Genomic DNA, 23,392 nt, shown 5'->3' on the forward strand with positions numbered 1-23,392 from the left:
ACAGTGTCACTTTAAGTTACTTTGTTATGACAATTAGCTATATGTGCTGTTATATTGTCTTTATTTGTTCCCCCCCATATGACTGGACTGGAGAACATGTCATTATAAAAGTACCTTTGAAAGGGTTCATTTAGTAGCTGAAGTGAAGTGTGGTAGCACTAATCCCCACCTCTGCATTTGTAAAAATGTAATATTTGAGACATAAAAAGAAATGCTTTTTATGGCTGTTACAGTCTCATACCAGAGGATCTGGGAAGGTTTTCCTAGGAGGTGCATTTCTGATGAAGCCTAAGTAGCTTCCGGATGATTTTTAACTCTTCAGTTTAATCTACCGCTACCAGAATGATCTAGATTCTTGGTAACCTTTTAGACCCAAAAGATTTTCTTGAATTAGCTGCTATACTACTATTTTTTATAAAGCTTTTTTCTTAGTGAAAATTAATGTTTCCTGAGTTGATCCAAGTGTTTCTCAACACCCTCCTCAGAGGGGATTGTATAATTGTCATAAAATTCTAGTTTTGTATAAGTTAAGAAACTTGCTACCTCCCAGAATCCAGAAAGTGAACTGCTTGGAGAAGTTGCCACGGAGATGCCTGCAGAAACTTCACACTGCACTGAAAGATCCAGAATGAACTTTGGGTTGTAGTGAAATTGAACTGTGGGGGCTTGTAACACATTTATTTTGTATGTATACTCTTATGCCGAAGGATACTGCCCCCCAATTTGCTTTTTGTCAGTGCACTTAGTAATCATTGGTTTTGTTCTCTTTCCCTTTTATCTCCAAATTAGTATAATTTATAAGTTGGTTATGTTTACAGGATCCATATGGGAGACTAGTCTCCCAGGGGGTCCCAAGGGGGATTGTGTAATTTGAATCTGTAACCCTAAAAACTACTATCCCCAGCAAAACTACGATTCCTAGCACCCTACTCTCTTCCTATTGTTATGTGCCGATGTAGACAGGAGATAAATTTGGTGGAGTTCTGTCTCTCAGCCTCTTTTTCCTTCCTGTGACACCTTTGGTGGAGCAGGATTTTTTGAGCAGGTAGAACACTTAGTCATGTGGTTCTATTTTGTCAGATAATAAACTTTATGAATATAGTAATTGAAGTATTAATTTAAATCCTATAAAATATCTACAAATAGAGAAGAAACAATAAAGAAGAGAAATGTGAGGGTGTTAGAGAGGTTATCTATCCTATCCAGGCAGAGATTAATTAGCTCTCAACCAGGAAGGCTGGTAGTGAATAACCACAGGACCTCCTCCAAGGTGGAAGCTAGTTTCCCCAGAAACTAGGAAAGGATTCAGCCTTTCATTCACCCCATGAAGTAGTCCAGGAGTCAGAGTCCAAGTTGAAGTTGAGCTCCAAGCCCAAGATCCAAGCCACATTCTCCAGCAAAGCTCCCTCAAAGAGTCTCTCCAGTCAGGAGACTATCTCCACAAGACTGACTCAAGCCCAAGGATTCATGGCTTTTATGGTGCTAGCACTGCCCAGGGGGCAGTGTTTGTGGGAACCCATTCTCATCTTCTGGAGGAATGAACTCTTATCAATGGCCTCTGAAGGTATTAACTCTGATCATAGGACTCACAAATTTCTGGTGTTGTCATCCATTGTAGTAAGTGACTTGTTAACTCCTCCATCTAGTTCAAGCTTTTGTTGGTTCAATCCAAAAAGTGGACAAAGAAGAGTTAATCCTGCCTTCACAATCTACTGAGGTACTAAGTAGGGGTACTTAAGTTATTGTATAACCAAGTGTTAAAATAGACAAAAGGGAATAAAGAATTCCCTTTTATAAGTGTAAACTCAGAAAAGAGAACAAAGAATTCCCTTTCACACCATTGCTGTAAATATCCTAAAATACTAACCTGTCCTTCATGCAAATCATGGAAAAACACAGTGTTTTGTCTTTGGAATGTTCGTCTGTAGTTTGTGTTCTTTATTCTGCTTTAGCCTGCCAGCAAATTGTATGTTGTCAGTATCTCTTGTTGATTGGTGTCCTCCTAGAATGTTGCTAATTTGTTCTCTTCTTTGATTGTGAGTGTTACAATGTTGTTGTAATGTGTTTTTTTTGCAAACATTGCATTCTCTTTAGAAACCTAGTTAGTAGTCAGTCTGTTGTCCATGTATTGTTGTTGCAATTGTCCCTGTTGTGTTGTTGTTAATCTTTGTGTTGTTGTGTTGTGTCGATTTTTGGTGTCCTCTTCCTCTTCTTACCATCTTTACCTGCAGCCACTTCAACTTATGTCAACCTCTGCTTCCGATGAAATCTTCACATGTGAGCAATGCAGCCACAAATCTTTACAAGTAACCTTTACAGCTGTAGGTGTTGTGAGCGTAATATCAAAAGGTCCTAGCCATGCTGGTTCAGTGGCACTATTCCTAGTAAAAATTTTGATGTACACGTCACCTGGATGCAAGTCATCTAATGAAAGTCTATTGGTCCAGACTGTACGAATGTTCCCTGCTCTTGCAATTCTCTGATTTTGTTCTGCAATTGTGTGAGGTATTCTACAACACTTAAATCTCCACCAAGCAAGGAGGTATAGATAGGGCTGGCTAAAGGTCTTTGTTGTGGGGGATGGCCAAATAACATTTCATATGGAGACACATGCAAATCACTTTTGGGCCATATTATTATGTAAAAAACAAGCCAAAGGTAGAATTTCTGGCCACTTTAAATGAGTCTCTGCACAGAGCTTCCCTATCATAGTTTTAACTTCCCTGTTTATCCGTGCAGCTTGCCCAGACCTTTGGGGATGGTACAGGAAATAGAATTTAGGTATTATCCCTAAGTTTGCGTAGATTTGTTGTAAAACCAAATCTGTAAAGTGGGATCCGTGGTCTGAATCAATTTTTGATGGAACTCCAAATCTTGGCATCTCTTTCAATAATACTTTAGCAACAAAATTAGCTGTGTTCTTATTACTAGGAAATGCTTCAGGCTATCTTTTTAGCTGATCTACAGTTACTAGAGAGAACCTATAGTTCCCAGCTTTTGGCATAATTATATAATTGATCTGCATATGCTCAAAAGGACAGTAACTTATAGGTCTACTTCCAAAAGCTTTTTGTTTGAACATGATTTGGTTAAATTGCTGATAAGTCTGGCAAGAAGAACATATCCTAGACACTGTTATTATTATGCCTGGCGCCATCCAAGATTTCTTTACAGTGTCAGTCATTTCCTGTGTACCCAAATGATCCTGTTTATGGATGCTCTGACAGATCTGGTTATAAAAAGCTCTTGCCATTATTGGTTTTTCATATGTAGCTATCCAAATACAATTTTTGTTCTCTGTTCTCTGTAATTTTGTTTCCATTTCAGCACTTATTTGTCATTGTATGCTGTAGCCAGATCTTGTGGAGTTATTAGTTATTAAGCATAGTTCAGATCCGCTACTTGCCACAAATTTAGCAGTCACATCCACTCTGTCATTTCCCCAGGCAACAGAATCTGTGTTTTTGGTATGCACTCTGCAGTGCACAATCGCTATCTGGTAGCTGTAAAGCAGATAGCACTTCACATATTATTTGTGCATTGGCAACTGTTTTTCCAGAGCATGTTAAGAAGCCTCTTTGCAACCATAGACTCCCAACATAGTGACAGATTCCAAACACATACTTAGAATCAGTGTAAATGGTCACACTCTTGTCTTTGGCTATGATACAAACTTGCTTGACTGTGATGAGCTCTGTAGTCTTGGCACTGAGATTTGCTGGTAAAGCTGCTAACCACACTATCTCAAACTCTGTTACCACTGCTGCTCCTGTGTACTGTACCCCATCTCTCACAAAGGAGGATCCATCCATGAAAAGAATAAAGTCTAGATGCTCCAGGGGTGTCAGAGAGAGATTGTCCCTGTTTTCTCAGTTATTTGGACCACATTAGCACACTCATGCAGCTATTCTCCATAAGTTGGTAGGTAACAGGGCTCAAGTTTCCACATCTTTTTAGGGTTACATTTTCATTTTCTAAAATCTTTAGCTCATATCTAGCCAGCCTCTTGTCTGAAAAGGCTTGAGTGTTATGCCTTAGCAAAAGAGCTTCAATTTCATGCAGACACATGATAGTAATTGGTTTCCCCAGAACTAAGTCTTTAACCTTTGTCACTAACAGAGCTATTGCTGTCATACCTCTCAGACATGGTGGAGCCCCTGCAGCTATTGGATTCAGTTGTGCAGAATAACATGCAATAGGTTTTTGCACTGGACCAAAAACCTGGGTAAGCACCCCAGAGGACACACCTTTTCTCTCATGGACATACAAAATGAATGGCTTCTTGTAATCTTGTATGCTCAGAGCTGGTGCCAAGAGAATGGCATGCTTCAATTGTGAAATTGAATCTAATTGTTCCTTTGTCAATTTTAGCTTGCTCTGTTACACTCTTTTGTAAGCTCTGTTAATGGTTTCACCAGTTCCCCAAAACCTGGTATCCACTGTCTGCAAAATCCCATCACTTCCAATATTGTTTTTAATTGATTTTCGGCATTTGGTGCTGTAAGCTTTTGAATGCGTATTATTCTTTTTTCTGAGATATTCCTGGCCCCTTCAGTTAGAATAAAGCCTAAATATTCCAACCTTGGCAAACAGCACTGCACCTTGAACTTAGAAATTTTGTCTCCTTTTAAGGTGCTTACTGTCTCTTTGGCAGATGGTGAGGCTAGCAGGAAATCATCAACAAAATGAATTAACCTGCTTTCTTTAAAATGTATGAAAGCCGGGTTCTCAGTTAAAATTTTGGGAGAAAATCGAAGGACTTTAACAGTATCTTTGAGCTACCTTCAGGAGAAAGCAAAGATCTTTTGGGAATCCTCATGGATAGGGATGAAAAAAATACAGAATAGATCTATGACCATGAAAAATTTTGCAATCCTGGGAACTGATGATATTATTGTGGCTGAACTCGTTAGCATTGCATGCCATTTGACTACATGATTATTTATGGCCCTCAGATCTTCTATGAATCAATAGATTGGTTTGATATTTTCATCTGATTTAGGCTTTTTAATTGATAGCATCGGGGTATTATATTCAGACATTCAGGGCAATATGATTTTTTGTTTGATTAGTGATTTGATGACAGGTGCTATTCTTTCTACAGCTTCTTTGGCAGTGGGTACTGTGGGATACATGGAGCTGGACCATTTTTGGTTTGGACATGCATAGGCATTACTGACTTAAGTAGGCCCATGTCCATAGATGACATGACCCATATAGCCCTTCTGGAATATCTGTGGGGATCTCATATTTATGGCTTCTCGATTTCAGGATCTAGACTTTCCAAAAACAGGAAAAAGCTCCAAAGATTTTTCTGGTAGCTGTAGAGAAATGTTCCTTTCTGGTATGCAGATGATGGTAGCCCTGAGTTTGCACAACAGATTTCTGCCTAGAAGGTTCGCCAGTGAATTTGGCATGAGCAGGCAGGAATGCTCTATGCTCAAAGGACTAAGGGACACCATACAGGGTAATAACTTTTTCACTAATAATGGTTCCCTGAGATTCTCACAACCTGCATAGATCCCACACCTATCAGATGACTTCTTTAATACTGATTTAGAGGCTCCTATGTCCAAAAGATGGTCATACAGTGCATTTCCCACTTTCAGGGTCACATGGCATTCTGTGCTTCGAGATGGGATATGGACCAGAATAACAGGACTCATTATAGTTGAATCAGGAAACCTAAACTCATCTTCCTGTCCTTCATTCCCCAATTTATTCACTTCAATATGTACTTCTCTGTCTTCTACATCTAATATTTCTTCAACTTCTATGTCCTTTACTTCCATCTCCTTATTGTCTTCTTCATTACCTAGTCCTCTTCCCCAGTAAAATGTTCATAATGCACTTTCCCCATGTGTCCCCTTCTGTGAGTCCTGCTTCAAGTTACCACTGACCACTGGGAGTACTTAGGCCTAGCACAATTCTTAATATACGTTTGCATTGTTTCCATGTCTTCCACTTGTGCAGACCATCCATCCTCATAGTCAGATGGATAACCCCTCCTGTCTTGGAATTTATATTGGAATGCATTTGGGAGCCCATAACCTCTAAATCTCTGATAACAGTTACCATAGTATCTCCTGCCATAAACTCTGTTTCCCCTATATGAATTGCCATTGCCCCTGAATCTATTTCAGAAGAAGCTGTTTTGCCTGTTTATCTACCTCCAGGACCTGCATTCTCTCATGAAGTGTCCAAATTTTCCACATTAGTAACATCTAGGTCCCTGATTGCTAGCACTCCTCTGTTGGCCATTATGTTGTCTTTGCTGCCTACATTTCTTCATTGGAGCCATGATAGTTTTGTCCTGTTTTTCCTTCTTCAGTTGCAATTTTAGATCTTTAATTTCCTGCCTGAGGTCCTCTATTATTTCATCATGTTCAAATTCCTGCCCATCTTTGTCCCCTTGAAATATATAGGTAGCCACACTCTTGATTTCATCAAAAGTCAATTCTGACCATTCTGTACAGTGTATTGGAAGTACTGCCTGACCACCTTGCAGGAATTTTGTACAAATTGTCTGTGTAGATGTTTAACATCCCCATCATTGAATATGTCCAAAGACAAATATCGTTCATCTAGGTCAATATGCCTTTCCATGAACATTGAGGGCCTTTCCCCAGCTTCCTGTCTAACCCACTCAAATTTGGTCCAGACCCCAACTCTATTAGAATGCTTTTTCATGGTCTCAAGTAAAACCACTTTTGCTTTTATCAATGCCTCATACTATGTAGGAAGAGTTTATTCATGTCTCATTGAGGGGGACATTCAAGCCATGCTGTTGTTTCTGACACAATTTTTGCCTTTTCTCTTTTGGTCAGTAATTCATCTAGCATGACCTCCACATCCAGGTAGTCTGTATCATGCTGTTGGATTATTTTCTCAAATTTGTGGGTCACTGCAACAGACTCTTCCTCAAACAAGGGTGTTGTCTTTTTAAAACTCTTGATATCTGTTTTAAACTAAAGAGCTGTCTATCCTCTGTGGGTACTGGGACTTCATGCAGTGGAAAGAAGCATGTTCCAGTCCTATTCAAGTTTGGTTAATGCTGTTTTGTTCCCACATTATTGGTCTTAGTAAGTTGTTTTAGTAATGCCAGTTTGTACCCTAGTCCGTTTACCGTTGCCACTAAGTATTTCATTTGGACATCCCTTTCATTTTCCCTGATCTGTTTTCTCTTCCACGATGTCAATATATTAAGGATGCTGTAAAAACCCATCCTAATTGAAACCAGTGCCAGTAGTACTACACTTAATAATGGGGTCCATTATATAATGTTTATTAGTGATAAGGTCAGCAGCTGGTATGTGAGATCAGGCACAAGTATTTCTTACAGTGCCAAGACCTAAAACATGCCTGTCATTCTGACAAGTAGAGCAGAAAGCATGGCATGTGTATAGGAAGGGTCTCTCTGTCTGTCTGTCTGTCTCTCTGTCCGTCTGTCTTCTGTCTGTCTGTCTCTCTGTCCGTCTGTCTTCTCTCTGTCCGTCTGTCTTCTGTCTCTCTGTCCGTCTGTCTCTCTGTCTGTCTCTGCCACACACACACACACACACACACACACACACACACACACACACACACACACACACTTTTTCTCAGATTCCTGTGCTTGGAATGGAATAGGACAAAGAAGGGCCTCGAATCTTGCCAAGTCCCCACCTGCAGCCATCTTACAGCAGATAAACCAGGAAGTGGTCCATTGGCTGGCTGAAGATCAGTCCTTTTCAGGGGTAGCAGGCGGGCTTTAGACGTGCCCCCAGCCTGCTCCGTGTCACTCGGACAGACACTACAAAGGGAGGCCCAGAGGTTGCCTCTCAACATCCTGGACTGGCTGCACATATGAAGTGGACAAACTTCAGTCCATTCGACTTTGACTTCTTGCTCTAGAATTTCCCTCGTGGGGGGTGCAGGTGTTGCACATCACACGGCGCCCGTTCACGAGCTGCGCCGTGTGTGGCTTCTGCTCGCTTGGGGGGCCCGTAGCCCGCACTGCAGACATCCGTGTTCCCGTGGACACGGAAAGCGTGTTCTACTGTCTTCCAGGAACCGCAGCTCCTGACTGGTGAGGCCACTGGTGTGAATAGGACGTCATTGGCCGCCAGAAAAAATGCCTCCAAACCTACCGTTTCCTTCATCGCTGTTAGTACTGCTATGTTTAGTTCCAGAAAGACGATTTACTCCTTTTGAAGTCAGTTCTGTCCTCCCTCTATGCCAATGCTGACTCCCCATGGATTGTCCCCAGTGTATCCTGCCTGTGTTGTGCAGTTTTCCTGTTTTCTCCCCGTCCGTCTGAACTTCCTGAAAGCAAAGGCTGTCTTTCTCATTCTTTTGTGTCCTCTGTTCTTAACATGGCCAAGACTGTAGAGCCAAGTGGCGCGGCTTGTAACTTCCTGCACAGGGCCGTGGGTGATGTTCCCTCCCAGGGATCGCTGACTATGGCCTGTCGCTTCCTGTTCTACTTGGAGGGACTGGTGATTTCCCTGACCTCATGGCTTTCCCATGGGCAGATTTGCAGCCTTCCTGGCTCATCGTTCCCCCTGTTCCTCCTCCTTTCTGGGTCCCAAATGTCGGTTGTTTTCAGTGTCCCTGCTCACGTCTTCTGGAGGTTACGCGGTCCGTCTTGACCTCTTGGATGCACGCGTGTGCGAGTCGTCATTGGAGCCGTCCCTCTTTCCCTTCCTCTTGAGCGACTTTGAGTCTTCATTCCTCTGCCGCAGCACTCACAGGAAATGTTGGTCTCGAGACAGAATTTTGCTACCCTTATTACGATGCTGGAAATGCCACGATTCAAAGTGCGTTTCTTGGGCTCCGAGAGAGAAAAGCCTTCACAGTCTAAGCAAACATCTCCGCAGTGGATGTCAAACTCGGTTCTCGGCCTCCATTCGTTGTTGAGCAGGGCCGCGTGCGAGGGTGACTCCAAACAGAATGGGAACAAGGGCGCTGCGACTTCTCTGATTTGAGAGAGGCAGAAAAAGCGACGGGGAGAGCCATAGGAGAGCGCGGGAGACCTGCTACTTAGCTGCACGCTTCCTTCATTTTAAGAAATAGAATGTCTATGATTACCTATTCCCTTCAGAAACGGGATTAATCCCTGAAACGGGCCTTGTGGAACTCGTCATTTTGATCTCTTGTTATTTACCCAGATCTGTCATGCTTTTTACTCATTTTTGTTTCTTGTATAAAATAATAATCTTTCCGTAACACTAATTGATAGTGTAGAGAGATGTAGAATTAGAAGTCAAACATTTCAATATGGCTCTTTACTTGTTTTGTTCTCGACCATGCACAGCTGAATGATTCGAATACAGAACTGAGCTTGGAACTGCATTGTGATTAAATCATACTGATTAGATGGATTCTGGAGAAAGATGGGAGTTCATGGAATTTTTGAGTATCTCATCTCTAGGGCATGAGAGGATGTCTAGAAACTAAGAGCCTTTTTTCTTCCATAAACGTTTGAGGGACAGAGTTATTCATGCTACTGAGAGACCCAAAATTCTTAAATTGATTTGAAATTGAATTTTAAATTGAAGTGGACTTAATGACTTCCTTAACATTGAATTCTAGTCAGTATCAAGAAGAAATTTGCATCAGACTTTAACTCCATAGAGTTTAGATTTGTTATTTGCATAGCTAAGAACGTTTTGTTTATCCCATGTATATTTATCTAAGTGCTAAAACAATTAAAAATGAATGCTGAAACGTACGAAAAATGAGCTTGGTCCTGAAGAAAAGATGTGATAGTTCCTCTCCCCAGTCCATGGATATGCAAGATGGCACCCTTTGCCGAATGTTTTCAATGAACTATTCATTTTTGAAGTTTTTTCCTCTTTTACAAATTTTCTTTTTTATGGGCTGGCTATTCGGGTGGGTATAGGGGAGAAAACAATTTAGAGGAAAATGTGGGCACTGTTAAAACAATGAAAATGTATATAAAAAAAATAAAAGAAATAATGCAAAAATAAGCGAATGGCCTCCCTTAGGAGAGCTTGAGCACCCCAATCACAAGCCGTATTAAACAAAAGTTGTTGTCTAATGTGAGATATGTTGTAGGTGATGTTCTTCTCAGAGATTCTGTAGGATTTGGCTTTGATAACCTCGGGGGTCCCTTATGCCTTATTTAGGATTTGGCAATGGCATGGAAATTGAATATATTCCGGGTTTTTAGGTTTCGTCTTTTCTTTGACTCCTCTACTATGGCCCTCCGTGTTCTAGTCAAATGTTCCCTAAAACATATCTGAGAGTGGGAGGAGCCATGATTAGCTTCTATGCGGTGCTCAGGTACTACTGAATTGAGGAGAAATCAGGAAATCAGGCTAGTGTACTGACTGAAGAATCACTTTAAATGTAACGAGCCTAGTCAGAACATTTCCTTGTCTAGGTAGTGTGTTGTAGAAGAAGGAACCATGACCTGAAATGCAATTGCTATTGTTTCTGTTACCCAGAAAGATTCCCTGAACAACCAATGTTTGATTAGAGCCTATCATTGGCATCCCAGCACAGAATGTGATAGGTGAAAGAGTTCTTGGAGCACATAAGGCTAATGCTGGAGGATACCTTGGAACATTCCATTTTCGAGCTAAAATGGAGCTTGAGGGCAAGGACTATCTCTAGCCCCTTTTATTTTCCCTCACTCTTAGCACAGTGCTTTAAAATGTTGACTGATTGATTGACATGGATCCCCTGTGTGGTCCCTTCCAATATGGTGCCAAGACCTCTGAATTTCACCTTTGCAACATCTTTTGAGTAAGCCTCCTTCTCTCCAACATTGCCACCACCATAGTGCAGTCCCTCATCATTCTGCTGTGTGGCTGCCTGTCTTCCTCTTTCCCCATTCTTATCCATCCTCCATTCATCCACTACGGTGATTTTTCTAAAGGACACGTCTGGTCTTCCCATCACCCCACTTGGTAAATTCCAGCGGCCGTCTACGGCCTTCAGAATCAAATATAAATTGCATTCAAAGTCATGCCCCTTGTACTTTTCCAGGCTTACACCTTTCTCCTTGACACTGAATCTTCAGTCCAGTGACACTGGCCTCCTTTCTGTCTCACGTATGAGATACTCCATCCTCAGCTCTGGAAATTGTCTTGGACCGACCCATGCCTAGAATGCTCTTCCTCCTCTGCTAGGACTGTTGACCTTTGCTTCCTTGAAGTCTCAGCTATAATCCTTCCTTTTACTGAAGTCTTTTCCAACTATTCCATTCCAGTGCCTTTCTTCTGTGAGTTATTTCCTATTTATCCTATATTGTAAACCTTAAAATTCCTTAGACTTATAAATGTTGGAAATTTCACCATTGGGAAATTTCATACTTGGAAAATTTCTTACTGATAGTGTATTGGAATGTGAAGTCCTTTCCATTGTTCAGCAAAGGGTTTCTGTCCTAAAGTAATCTTAAGAAGGGAGGAGGAGGAACCTCCCATGCCAATGGGGTTCACATTCCAATAGACTATCAGTAAGAAATTTTCCAAGTATGAAATTTCCCAATGGTGAAATTTCTAACATTTATAAGTCTAAGAAATTTTAAGGTTTACAATATATGGTTTACTTTGTATATATTTGCTTACGTGTTATCTCCCTGATTATATTGTAAGCTCCTTGAGGCTAGGGATTTTCTTTCTTTCTCTTATTTGTGTCCCCAGTGCGGGCACGTAATAGGTATTTAACAAATGTTTACTGATTGATTGAGTTCTCTGTGAGTCCTTGAATTTGTTGACTGACAGACAGATAACTATATTTTAATATATTTAGTTTCCTTTTTATTTTGTGCATTTCTATGCATGCATTAATTTTTTTTTTCCTGAGAAGTGTTCTAGCTTCTCCAGACTGCCAAAGGGCAGAAAGATAATGTTTGAAGATAGGGAAAAAAAATTAAAACTCCTGGTTGGTGACTTTGGGTTGATAATTCCAATTTGCTTTCCAGAATTGCTGTTTCCATGATTTATTCTTTGACCTCCCAATTCTTAAGGATTAGATTATTTGGTTTCAAATTGATATTTAATTCTTTCTTCAATGGCCCTTTGTTGAGTGTAATTTATAATATACTGTAGTCAATAAGGATGCGTTCATTATTTCTACTTTTTTGCTGGTGCCGTCTTTATGCTGGGGTTCCGGACTAGAGAACTTGGATGCTTGTGTGGGAATGGCTTCTTGGACGCTGTCTTGGGACCTTGCCTTCCTCGGACGAGGCCTTTGGGGGCCCACACTCAGTATGGTCCCTCTCTTGTCCCTTGCTGTGATGGAGTTATTTGGCACGTTAGCCTTTACCGACTCTATCCTGACTCTGCCCCATATTTCTGACTGTGGTAGTGTTTTTGTACCGACTTGGTCAAATAGAGGTCTCTATAGTGCTTTCAGTTTTATTTGTCATTCCCTTTCTGGTCCCTTTTTAGAAATTACGGGGTCATTTGTAAGGAATCGGTCTGGTCTCCTATGTGCCCTAACCTGTGCGCATAATCCCACAGTTCCCTTTGGGGGGTTGTTGTGTGTGTTTGCATATAGAAACATATGCCCATAAGGCCCTCACCTTCTGTCTCAGAATCACCACTGTGGATTGGCTCCGAGGCAGAAGAGCAGTAAGGACTAGGCAGTGGAGGTAAGTGACTTGCCCAGGGTCCCCCAGCCGGGAAGTGTCTGAGGCCAGACTCTAATCTAGAACTTCCTGGCTTATGATATGGGTTCTTAAACCGTTGTGCAGTCGTCCGCTTCTATCCTAAATGTATCACCCTCCTTTCGCCGAGAGAACGTGGTGCAATCTTCATTTCTTGGCGCATTTTCAATTAAAAAGTGAAGGCTTTATCGGATGAGACATGTGCAGAAATGCCCCATGTGAAGGCACAGACGGATCGCGGATTTAAAGAGGAGAAACAGGGATGACATCTTGTATAGACCACGACATGCTAAAAATCATCAGTTTAGAGAGCACAAGACAGTACCCAGACCTCAATGGAGGAATCACGAAACCCTAAGTAACGAGCAGCTTACAAGTAATTACAAATTATGGGAAAGATAAAACAACAATGGATGCCGCGTAAGGAGTTAGGGAAAAGCAATATCTCTTTAAAAGCACGCACGGACAAAGCAGAAAAGAAGAGAATTACTGGAATACACAGTTAAAAAATGAAAAATCAACATACAACCTAAAATAAGCCCAAAACAGGTGATATTGAAAATTAGAAGAAAGAGATAAATTGGAAATAAGCTCTTCAGAAGGTATTAACAAGGGGGCAGCTGGGTGCTCATTGGATGGAGAGCCAAGCCTAGAGATGGGAGGTCCTGGGTTCAAATCTGGCCTCAGACACTTCCCAGCTGCGTGACCCTAGACAAGTCCCTTGACCCCCATGGCCTAGCCCTGACCACTCTTCTGCCTTGGAGCCAATACACAGTATTGATTCTAAGACGGAAGGTGAGGGTTTAAAAAAAAGTTATTAGCAAAACTGCAGGCTTATTCCTTGAAAAATACTAATGAGATTGAGAAACCTTTAGCAAAGTTGATTAAAAAGATTTCAGAAAAGTGAATCAATGAAAAAGGTAAAATTTAAAAAAAAAAAGAAGAAATAATGATCAAAACCTACTATGCTACCGTGTTAACCAAAGGGAGAACACGAAGGAAATTGAAGGTTCCTTTCAAATTCAAATACTGAAATGAACAGGATATAAATAATATAAACAATAGAGTATAAAATAATCTACAAATGAGGACCTTCAGTCGTCCAGAGTCTGAGCCAGCTGCTGACAAAGGAGTGCCTAGAAGATGGCCTCCTGGCGCTGACCGATCGATGCCCAGCAGAGTCCTCTCGAACGTCTCCTTTTCGCCAAACGCCTTGACCCCACCGAGCGTCCCCAGAAGTGGAGAGTGCCTGCGGGTGACTCCTTCCAAGACACGTATTTTCCTGACGTCTAAAGGAAGGACGAAGCCAAGAAAGAGAACCGTCGGTCAGTATCCCGAGTCAGCCTCAGTTCCAAGCAGAGACGTCCTGTCAGACCTGTAGCGAGAAGTTAAGAAATCGTTCATTATGACCAAATTGTATCTCATACAAGAATGTCTTAAATCACCCAAATAATGGATCCAATTTAAAACGAGAAAAGCAGTTCTTTAAGCGTTTCGTGAGTGAACGACTTGAAGCAGCCAAGGACGAGCGGCCCAGCAGAGGAGGCGAGGCGGCCTCTTCTCTGGGCCGGCAGAGACGGCCCTCGAGAGCTCGCGTCCAAGTCCAGGAAGTCCTGGACGCTCTCTAGGGCTTGGCCCGGAGGAGGATCTGCCTTGCGTGCTTTAGACGTGATCCCGTGGTCTGTGACAGTCTCACGAGAGACGCTGGCCCTCCCTTTACCAGCTCTGACAGAGGCCTTTGGGGCGGTGAGTCTTAGCGTCAGATCCAGGACGGGGAGATGAGTGGGGAGCTCTCGTCAGTCACCAGCTCCGCCCTGAGCGCAGGGCCTGCCTTGCAGTCCTCCCTGGGCAGGGGCCGCCTGGGGGAGGGGGTCCCGCTGGGATGGCGCTTGGCGTCTCACGTAGACAATGACTCCACTCAGACCAGTGTCGCTCGGTTTCTCTTTGCAGAACACGCTTTGGGTGCCCTGGAGCACGTCAGAGGCCTGCCTCCAGGCAGCCACAAGGAAGGCTCTCCAGAGAAGGAAGTCGAGGCGCCTCCCAAGGACGCCCCTGCGGTGTGTGAGAGCGGCAGTGGCAGCCGAGAGCCCAAGAGGAAGCCCCGCAGAGGCAAGAAGTGCAGGAGCGCCAAAGGCGAGCAGCCTGTCATCATCGCCGAGGAGAAGGAGGCGGCAGGTGAGGAGGCCGAGGCTCGGGGTCAGAGACAGGCAGAGAAGAAGCGGCGTCCTCAGCGACGTGCCGCGTCTGCCTCTGCCGGGCTCTCTGTAGTGCCGCGTCCGAAACGTGTGCTTGGCGCCATGGCAGAGGCTGGGGCAGGGACACACTGCCGTCACGGGTCGCGCCGAGCCTCTCTTCTGTGAATCTAAGTCCCGTCCAGTGCTCTGTTGACAGGAATCCCTGCAGCCACCGGCGAGGCCATGTTGGGCTCCCTTTAGACGGCTTCTCTTTGCCCTTGAGCTCAGTCAGAGGCAGGCATGTGTGGCACCATCTCTGCGGACACCGAGGCTGTACTCCTTCCCTCGTGCACGCCAGCGTCCTATGCAGGAACCAGTCTGAGCCAGGGAAAACATGTTTTAGTGGTAGTCCGTCCGATTCCACCGCTGGCCGCATCCCTGACCTCCCTGGAGACAGTGGTGGCCCGGTGACCAAATAAGCTGCTTCTGCTTCACACCAATTTCCCATTCCCTGAACTTTCCCACCCAAGCATTTCCTAGCATGTTCCTCCTGGGCGCTGCCTCCAAGCAGACCGCCCAGCTTGCACGCTCCCTGGGCCTCTGACCTTGCCCTTGTCTGTCCTGCTTTGTAGTTGACTCATATCTGGCCAAGGAGGAAGAGCAGGATACAGTTTACTCCCACTGAATGTCTGACCCATGATGCCACGATTCTATAGTGCTTGGTCATTCCCTAGTGTGACTGGGGAGCTCACACGCGTGAAGTGACGTTTGCAGGCCGATCTCAGCCGGTCTGCACAGCCACGGCTTAGCCCCTTTGAACATCCCTGGCCAGCAGCCTTCAGTTGTCTGAATGCGGAATTCAGAATGAAGGCTTTGAGGGCTGTCTGCATTCGAAGCTTCTCCCTCGTAGCCATGAGAGGAGGGTTCCGACTCTTTCTGCCCTTGTTCCCAGGCTTCTGGTTCATCCTAAAGATGTAAAATGGAGCATCCTCTTCTGGGAGCGCAGCATGACTGAGAGGCTGAATTGGACGTGGGAGGGCCTCCATGAAGGACGGCCCCGGGAGCATCCTGATCACAGGAAACTCGTGACTGAGTCTCAGATGTCTGATATTTACGAGCATCCTGGCCGGAAACCCATGTCTGGGTCTCAGATTTCTAATATTTACGAGCATACTGATTGCGGGAAACCCGTGTCTGAGTCTCAGATTTCTAATATTTACGAGCTTCCTGATTGCGGGAAACCCATGACTGAGTCTCAGATTTCTGATATTTACGAGCCTCCTGATTGCGGGAAACCCGTGACTGAGTCTCAGATTTCTGATATTTACGAGCCTCCTGATTGCAGGAAACCCGTGACTGAGTCTCAGATTTCTGATTTTTACGAGCCACCTGATCGCGGGAAACCCATGACTGAGTCTCAGATTTCTGATATTTACGAGCATCCTGGCCGGAAACCCGTGACTGAGTCTCAGATTTCTGATATTTACGAGCCTCCTGATTGCGGGAAACCCGTGACTGAGTCTCAGATTTCTGATATTTACGAGCCTCCTGATTGCGGGAAACCCGTGACTGAGTCTCAGATTTCTGATATTTACGAGCCTCCTGATTGCGGGAAACCCGTGACTGAGTCTCAGATTTCTGATTTTTACGAGCATCCTGGCTGCGGGAAACCCATGACTGAGTCTCAGATTTCTGATTTTTACGAGCATCCTGGCTGCGGGAAACCCGTGACTGAGTCTCAGATTTCTGATATTTACGAGCATCCTGGCTGCGGGAAACCTGTGACTGAGTCTCAGATTTCTGATATTTACGAGCCTCCTGATCCCGGGAAACCCATGACTGAGTCTCAGATTTCTGATATTTATGAGCCACCTGATCGCGGGAAACCCGTGTCTGAGTCTCAGATTTCTGATATTTACGAGCATCCTGGCCGGAAACCCGTGACTGAGTCTCAGATTTCTAATATTTACGAGCCTCCTGATTGCGGGAAACCCGTGACTGAGTCTCAGATTTCTGATATTTACGAGCCTCCTGATTGCAGGAAACCCGTGACTGAGTCTCAGATGTCTGATGTTTAAACGTGAGCGTGCTGACAATCACGTGACTTATTTTACGAGTTGTTAGAAGGAAGACGCTGTGTCAGCGTTTCAGGGCTCTCCTTCGTTATGGCCATCCTGAGCAGGTGACTTGTGGAGGGACCGCCCGGCCTGCATCTTGCTTCACTGCATATTAGACCAGCAGGATTCTGCCAGACGACCCCGATTTGCCCTTGGGTTTTGTCTTTAATCCAAACTTCTTCTAGTTATCGCATGATTTCAGTGTTTTCTTGAATATTTGTTCTTTTGTGGCAGATATGTTGTCAAGTCGTTCAACAAGGATTTTTTCCCAGTAATTTCTCTTTTGTCTGTATTTCTTCCTTCCTCCCCGCCTCTCCCCCAACAGTAGATCAAGTGGCTGAAATTATAACAGAAATCCCGCCTGATGAAGACCTTAGCGCAACTACAGAGGAGCGGATTATGGAACTTGTTTTAGGAAAGCTGCCACCAAGCACCACAAAAGATAACAGCGAAAGTAAAATCCCAAAGTAAGTCATATATTATTAACCTTTTTGTTCCATCATTGCTCACAGAAGAAGATACCAAATCAGAAGGACTCGAATTCCTTTTATAAACTAGGAGTAGTCTTCGAACTGACCTAATGAAAATGGTCCGATTTTATTAACTATTATGGCGGGTTAAATTGTGTAATGTGTGATGTGTGACAAAAAGGCTTACATCTCCTTGGGCCACCAAACCCTGCTCTTGGCCATTTGGCTACTCAGACTATGATTCCAGCTCTCTTCCTTTCATTGTTAAAGTCCTTGAAAACACTCTGCATTACGTGCCTTGATTGTCTCACTAAGCCTTTGTTCTTGAACCTCCCACATTCTTTCTTCTGTCGTAAAACTACCCTTTCTGAAGTAATCAGCGACTTTCTCCTTCACGTATTCAAAGGCCTTTGCACACATTCTCGGTGACTTTCTGTTGCCATTTTACACTATTAACCACTATCTTCTCTCTTAATATGTCCTCTCTGTTCCTTCCCTTTATGCACTTACATTCTCATGGTTCTTTCTCCCTCTTTGCGTGTTCCTTCTTCATTCTCTCTGCTTCCTTCTCTTCCTCTGTTTGCCTTCTACATTTAAGTATGTGCAAACATTTACCCCTGGTCCATCCCCATCTCAGAATCACAGAATTCGCTCAGCTGTTAGAAACCTCAACTTCAGCTTCTCCATAACAATAATACTCTGCACAGTCATAAATCGACATCCAAGGGGGTTTATTACCTCCCAAGCCAAATGGGACGGCTCTGATTGCTAGGAAATGTTTTCCTTCGCATTGACTCTAAAGTTGTCTCTCTGCACCATCCTTCTAATTCTAGTTCTATCCCCTGGGGCCATAAAGAGGAGATTCATTCCCTTTTGAACGAGAAATTGCTCCAAATAACTGAAAACATTTATCCTATTTTTTCTGCATACCTCTCAAACCACCTTCTCTCCTTCAAAGTAAATATCTCACGGTCTTCCAACTAGTACTCATGAATTGGGCTTCCTCTGTGCTTTCTCCATCATCGTTTCCAGCCTCAGAATACATTCCAATTTGTCACTGTGTCTTAAAAAAATGTATGAACTCACAGTTGGGTCAGTCCCTAATGACTGATCTGACCAAAGATAACATAGGAATGGCAGCATGGCATAGTTCAAAGAACACTAAATGAGGGTCAAAAAAACCTGGGTTCTAACCCCTCCACTATTATGACTTTTTATTATCCTAGTCAAGCTACTTTATATCTTTAATACTTGGATTCCTTATTTATTGAATAAGGACACTGAATTCAATAACCTCCAAAGTCTCTTCAAGCTTTGAATCTATACTCCAGCAACTATATGATTACGTTATTTTCCTCATTCTGAATGCTATTTTTCAATTAATTCTGCCTGGATTGCAACAGCCTTTTCTGTTGGAGAAGCAAGAGTTATAGAAGAAAGAATTGGAGAGAAAAATAACAGATTGGAACAACTAAGTTTGCACTGATGGACTGGGTTCAGATTTGCAGTACTTAAAAAAGCTAAACATGGACGTTTTTGTTTGATCACAAATGTATTACAAAATCACTAGAGTTATTGAGTTAGAAAGTGATATGGTCAACTAACAATTAAGGAAACTAATTTTGGCAACACTCTCATGGATTGATTGGAGTGGGGAGAGTTTGGGCAGGAAGACCAATTAGGAGGATTAGGCAATAATCTAGGCAAGAAATGTGAACTTTAAATTACTCCACCCTACTTAGTCTAACAAAATCAGGAATGTCTACACCCATACTTAAGGATTAAGTGTTGAGGAGGATGGCCTATGACAGACATGTGCTAGCAAGTGACAAATCAGAAACAACTGACAGACCCCTGGGCTGACCTAAGTCAAGCTTAAGCTACCATTAGTATATGTGAGATGCAGGAAAGTGATGTAAAAACCATCTATATATTTCACATCACTTCCTCTCTCCGGGCTCTTCCCGCAGAGAGGTGACTCAGGAGGCAACTTGCTGAGCATTTTCACTACTTGGCATGGTGGCAGCTATTGTCTGGGTTTGGCGGTGAGTTTTCCTTGATTCTATACTGGGAGAAGCTTAGTAGCCTAGTTCAGGTGAGGCATTTTCTCTGAGCTCTCTTGTAGTTTAGGCTAATTTTTTTCTCCTTTACCTTCCAAACACTATCCTCCTAGAAAAAGCTCTAATCTTCTTCAAAGACCTCATGGGTCTTTGAACTTCCCCTGGCACAGACCAGGCGGGAGAAATCCTATACCCTCTTTATCTCTCTTCTCCTTAATTCCTTCCCTCTATATTAATTAAAATCACTATTAATTTCCAAATTGACTTGGGTATTTTATTTGGGATTTTCTCTGGCGACCAAATTAATTTAAATTAGGTCGCAACCCTAAATTATCCTTACAGTCATGAGTGTAGTGAATAAAGTGATGGACCTGGAGTTAGGAAGACATGAATTCAAATCCAGGCTCTAACAATTATTAGCTATGTGACCCTAAGTAAGTCATTTACTACCTCAGTTTCTTAACTTCTAAATTGGGATAATAATAGCTCCTACCTTGCACATTTGTTATAAGGATAAAATGAGATAATAGTTGTAAAGCAGTTGCAAACTTTTAAAACACTGTATACATGTTAACTGTTACTATCATTATTATTATCATTATGTGATGGACCAGGACTAAGTTGGTATCTTTATAAAGGGAGAGAAGGGGAAGTTGTGAGAGATGTTTGAATGTAGAAATAGTAAGATTTGGCAAAGTGGTTGGATATGTGAGATGAGGACTGTTAAGGGTAAAATTAGGGTTGATGACTGAATGTATTATATTAGTGGTCACCAGGGATTTAAATTCAATCCCAGTAAAATACTCAAGTCAGTTTGGGATTTTGATGGTGGTTTAATTACAATAGAAGGAAGAAATTAAAAAGAAGGAGAAGGTAAGGATAGGAGATTTTCTCCAGCTTGGAGTAAGTCAAAGGGAGTATAGAGGCCTCAGCCAAGGGGCCTTCTCAAAAGATTAAATCTAGCTCGGCTTCCAGCCACAAAGCCTCCTCCGAGATGAAGGGCCTCCTAGGAGGATTGTTCTTTTCAGGAGGTCAAGGAAAGGAGGAATCAGTCTTACCACTCACCAAGGGCACTCAGGGAAGTGCCTAAACCTAAACCTAAACCACAGTACAGAGCCAAATGCCTCAAGCAAGCCAAAATGCTGCCCAGAGCTCCCAATGCCGCTGAGAGAGTGATCACAGGAAATGATGTGAAATATATAGGCAGTTCTTTACATCACTTCCTGTGTCTAACATGTACCAATGGTAGCTTAAGCTTGGCTTAGGACAGTCCAGGGGGCCAGTCAGTTGTTTCTGATTTGTCACTTGCTAGCACATGCTGGTTATAGGCCTTCTTCCCCAACACTCGATCCTTAAGTGGGGGTGTATACATTCCTGGTTGCTAAAATTCTAAAGACTAAGCAGGGTAGAGTAAATCTAAAATTCATAGGAAGGTTGAGGGGAGTCCTTCAAAATGCTGAGGTAATAAACTTGAAACATTAGAAGGATGGTGGTACCTTTAACAGAAATATGGAATTTTGGAAGAGAGGAACATTTAGAGGAAAAAATAATGTTTTCATTTGGGGGCAGATTGAGTTTTAATATGTTTCCTGGATATCATATTCAGAATGTCCAATAGGCAATTGATGATGTTGAACTGAAACTTAAAAAAGGAGTCAGACCAGGATATCTTCTATAGTAATCTGAGCTAATGAAGTTACTAAGGAAGAATTTGGAGGGAAAAGAGAAAGGGGCCCAAAATAGAATCTTGAGGGATCTCTTAAAGATATACATAACTTATAGTTTGGAGGCATGCTATGGATAATGAGACAGCAAAAGAGACTGAAAAAGAGATAAGAGAAAGAGGGAAATACAAGAGGTGTATCAAGAAGGAGAGTGGTAAACTATAATTTACAGCAGATCAGTCAAAAAGGATAATGACTGAAAAGAAAAGTCCATCAGCTTTTGCAGTGAAGAAATGATAATTGTAGTAAGAGCAGACCCAGTTCAATGAAATTGGAAGCCAGGTTGCAAAGAGTTGAGGAGTAAGTGAGAGCAGAGAAAATAGGGGCAGAAAGTATAGACAGCTTTTTAAAGGTCTTTGGCCTGGAAGGAGAGAGATAAAAGGATAGCGAAAAGTGATGTCTCCTGAGGGTTTTGTTTTGGTTTAATTTTTTTAAGGATAGAGGAATGAGCATATTTGAGCATGACAGGGAGTGAATGAGTTGATAAAAAGGGATTGCAGATTCAAGATTCAAGAGAGAAAATGATTAAGGATAAAGGCTGCTGGAAAAAGAAGGTGATGGTATCAAGTATACTTGCTTGGTTTACTATTAATGAGGGGAAATACCTCCTTTTTGTTAAAGACTGAATGCAAAAGGGAAAAAACAGGGAATGACATCAAGGGCTTTTGAGATGAAGAGAAAGAGCTCAAGTTAAAAGGCCTCTGTTTTATTCCATAACGCAATAGACATTGTCCTCAATTGCAAGAGAAGAAGACTTGAGAAAGGAAGAATTTTGGATTTCTGTGTGGAGTGAGATAGGGACTCAATTAGGAAAGAATGAAAGGACTCATGTTGAAAAAAATGACTTTGTAGTTAAAGTACCAGGCTACATTGTTGTGGGACTAGTAGCTGCATTCATCAGGTTGCCAGTAGTAGTGGAGGGTTCAGGAGTAATTCACACAAACATTTGGCACAAGAAGAATAGGCAGAAAAGACAGGACAAAATCGGGACCGTGAGGCGAAATGGCTCTCATATGGAGATTGTCTTTCTCAGACCATACCCTGCTTTGACTTCACTTGTAGGGAATAGCGAGATCTGGTGTGTGATCATGCTTGTGGCTATAATGAAGGGAAGGAGGAAGGCATATGACTTAAGGAGTTAGGATTTGGGAAGTTAGGGGGTTTAAGGGAACATTGAGGATATTAAAGCCCCCTAATATGAAAGCAATGACATAGTGGATAGAGTCCTGGGCCTGGAGTCAGGAAGATCTGAGTCAAATCCACCCTCACATACTTATATACTATGTGACTCCAGGCAAGTCACTTAACCCTGTTTGCCTCCAGTTCTTCATCTGTAAAGTGAGCTGGAGAAGTAAATGGCAAACTCTCCAGTATCTGTCATCAAGGCCCCAGTGGGGTCATGATGAGGTCTCACAACTGGAAACAACTGAAAAACAATAGGAAAGGAGAGAAAAATAATGAAACGGCTACTGAACTGTGAGAGAAAGATAGAATGACCTGGTGGAGAGTTCACATACTTCAGTTTATTATAGTGGAAGAGAAAATTGTATTTTACTATACCTCAAAGGAAGAATGTTTGCTTACTGATGGAGATCAAGGAACAACCTGAAATGACAGGGACAAGCAGAGAGTATTCCAACTGCCCCTCCATGAATAACGTATTATGTATAGGCAGTGTTGGAAAAGATATCCAGGGATCACCGGTCACAGGAGAACCAAATCTCAGCGATAGTTAATACATGAAAGGAATATGAAAGAAAGAGGCCCATGATGAAGGTGTCCAGAAAGAGTGAGTCAGGCTCCTCCTTCTTCATTGTAATTGTATGATAATATATTCTATAATTATACCACAATTTATTTGCATATTCCCATAGTCTTGTATATTTAGGTTGGTTCTAGCTTTTTAAGAACTAGAAGTAAGCATCTCTATGAAAAGATAACTTTCTTTCCTTTCTAATAACTCTTAAAAGGTGTGAAGATTTTTGTAACTTTTTCAGAGTAGTGACATTGGATATCACCAGTTTGCAATTCTCCCTGCAATGAGTGAGTGTCCCTGTTTCTACTATCCCTCTTCATTTCACATTATTAGATTCAGGCCATCATTCTATCCTCTTTGTTTTTAGATCCCGAGCCAATAGGACTTGGAAATTGATTGGACATAAAGACAGAGAAAAAAGATAGATAACTGAAGGCTTAAACATAAGTAAATTAAAAGAGTATGTAAGCCC

General features: G+C 42.5%; 1 protein-coding gene across 2 annotated transcripts in view; it reads left to right on the forward strand.

Moving 5' to 3' along the window:
• Positions 1–23,392, forward strand: part of PRDM15 (PR/SET domain 15) — a 166,575-nt gene that overhangs the window by 60,343 nt on the left and 82,840 nt on the right. For both annotated transcript variants that reach the window (XM_056797057.1, XM_056797056.1), the window contains exons 6-7: positions 14,570–14,794; positions 17,236–17,377. In XM_056797057.1, coding sequence (XP_056653035.1) covers positions 14,570–14,794; positions 17,236–17,377 — 367 coding nt within the window. The remainder of the gene's footprint in view (positions 1–14,569; positions 14,795–17,235; positions 17,378–23,392) is intronic.

The sequence above is a fragment of the Monodelphis domestica genome, chromosome 4 (assembly GCF_027887165.1).
Source record: "Monodelphis domestica isolate mMonDom1 chromosome 4, mMonDom1.pri, whole genome shotgun sequence".
In the NCBI taxonomy this organism is placed as follows: domain Eukaryota; kingdom Metazoa; phylum Chordata; class Mammalia; order Didelphimorphia; family Didelphidae; genus Monodelphis; species Monodelphis domestica.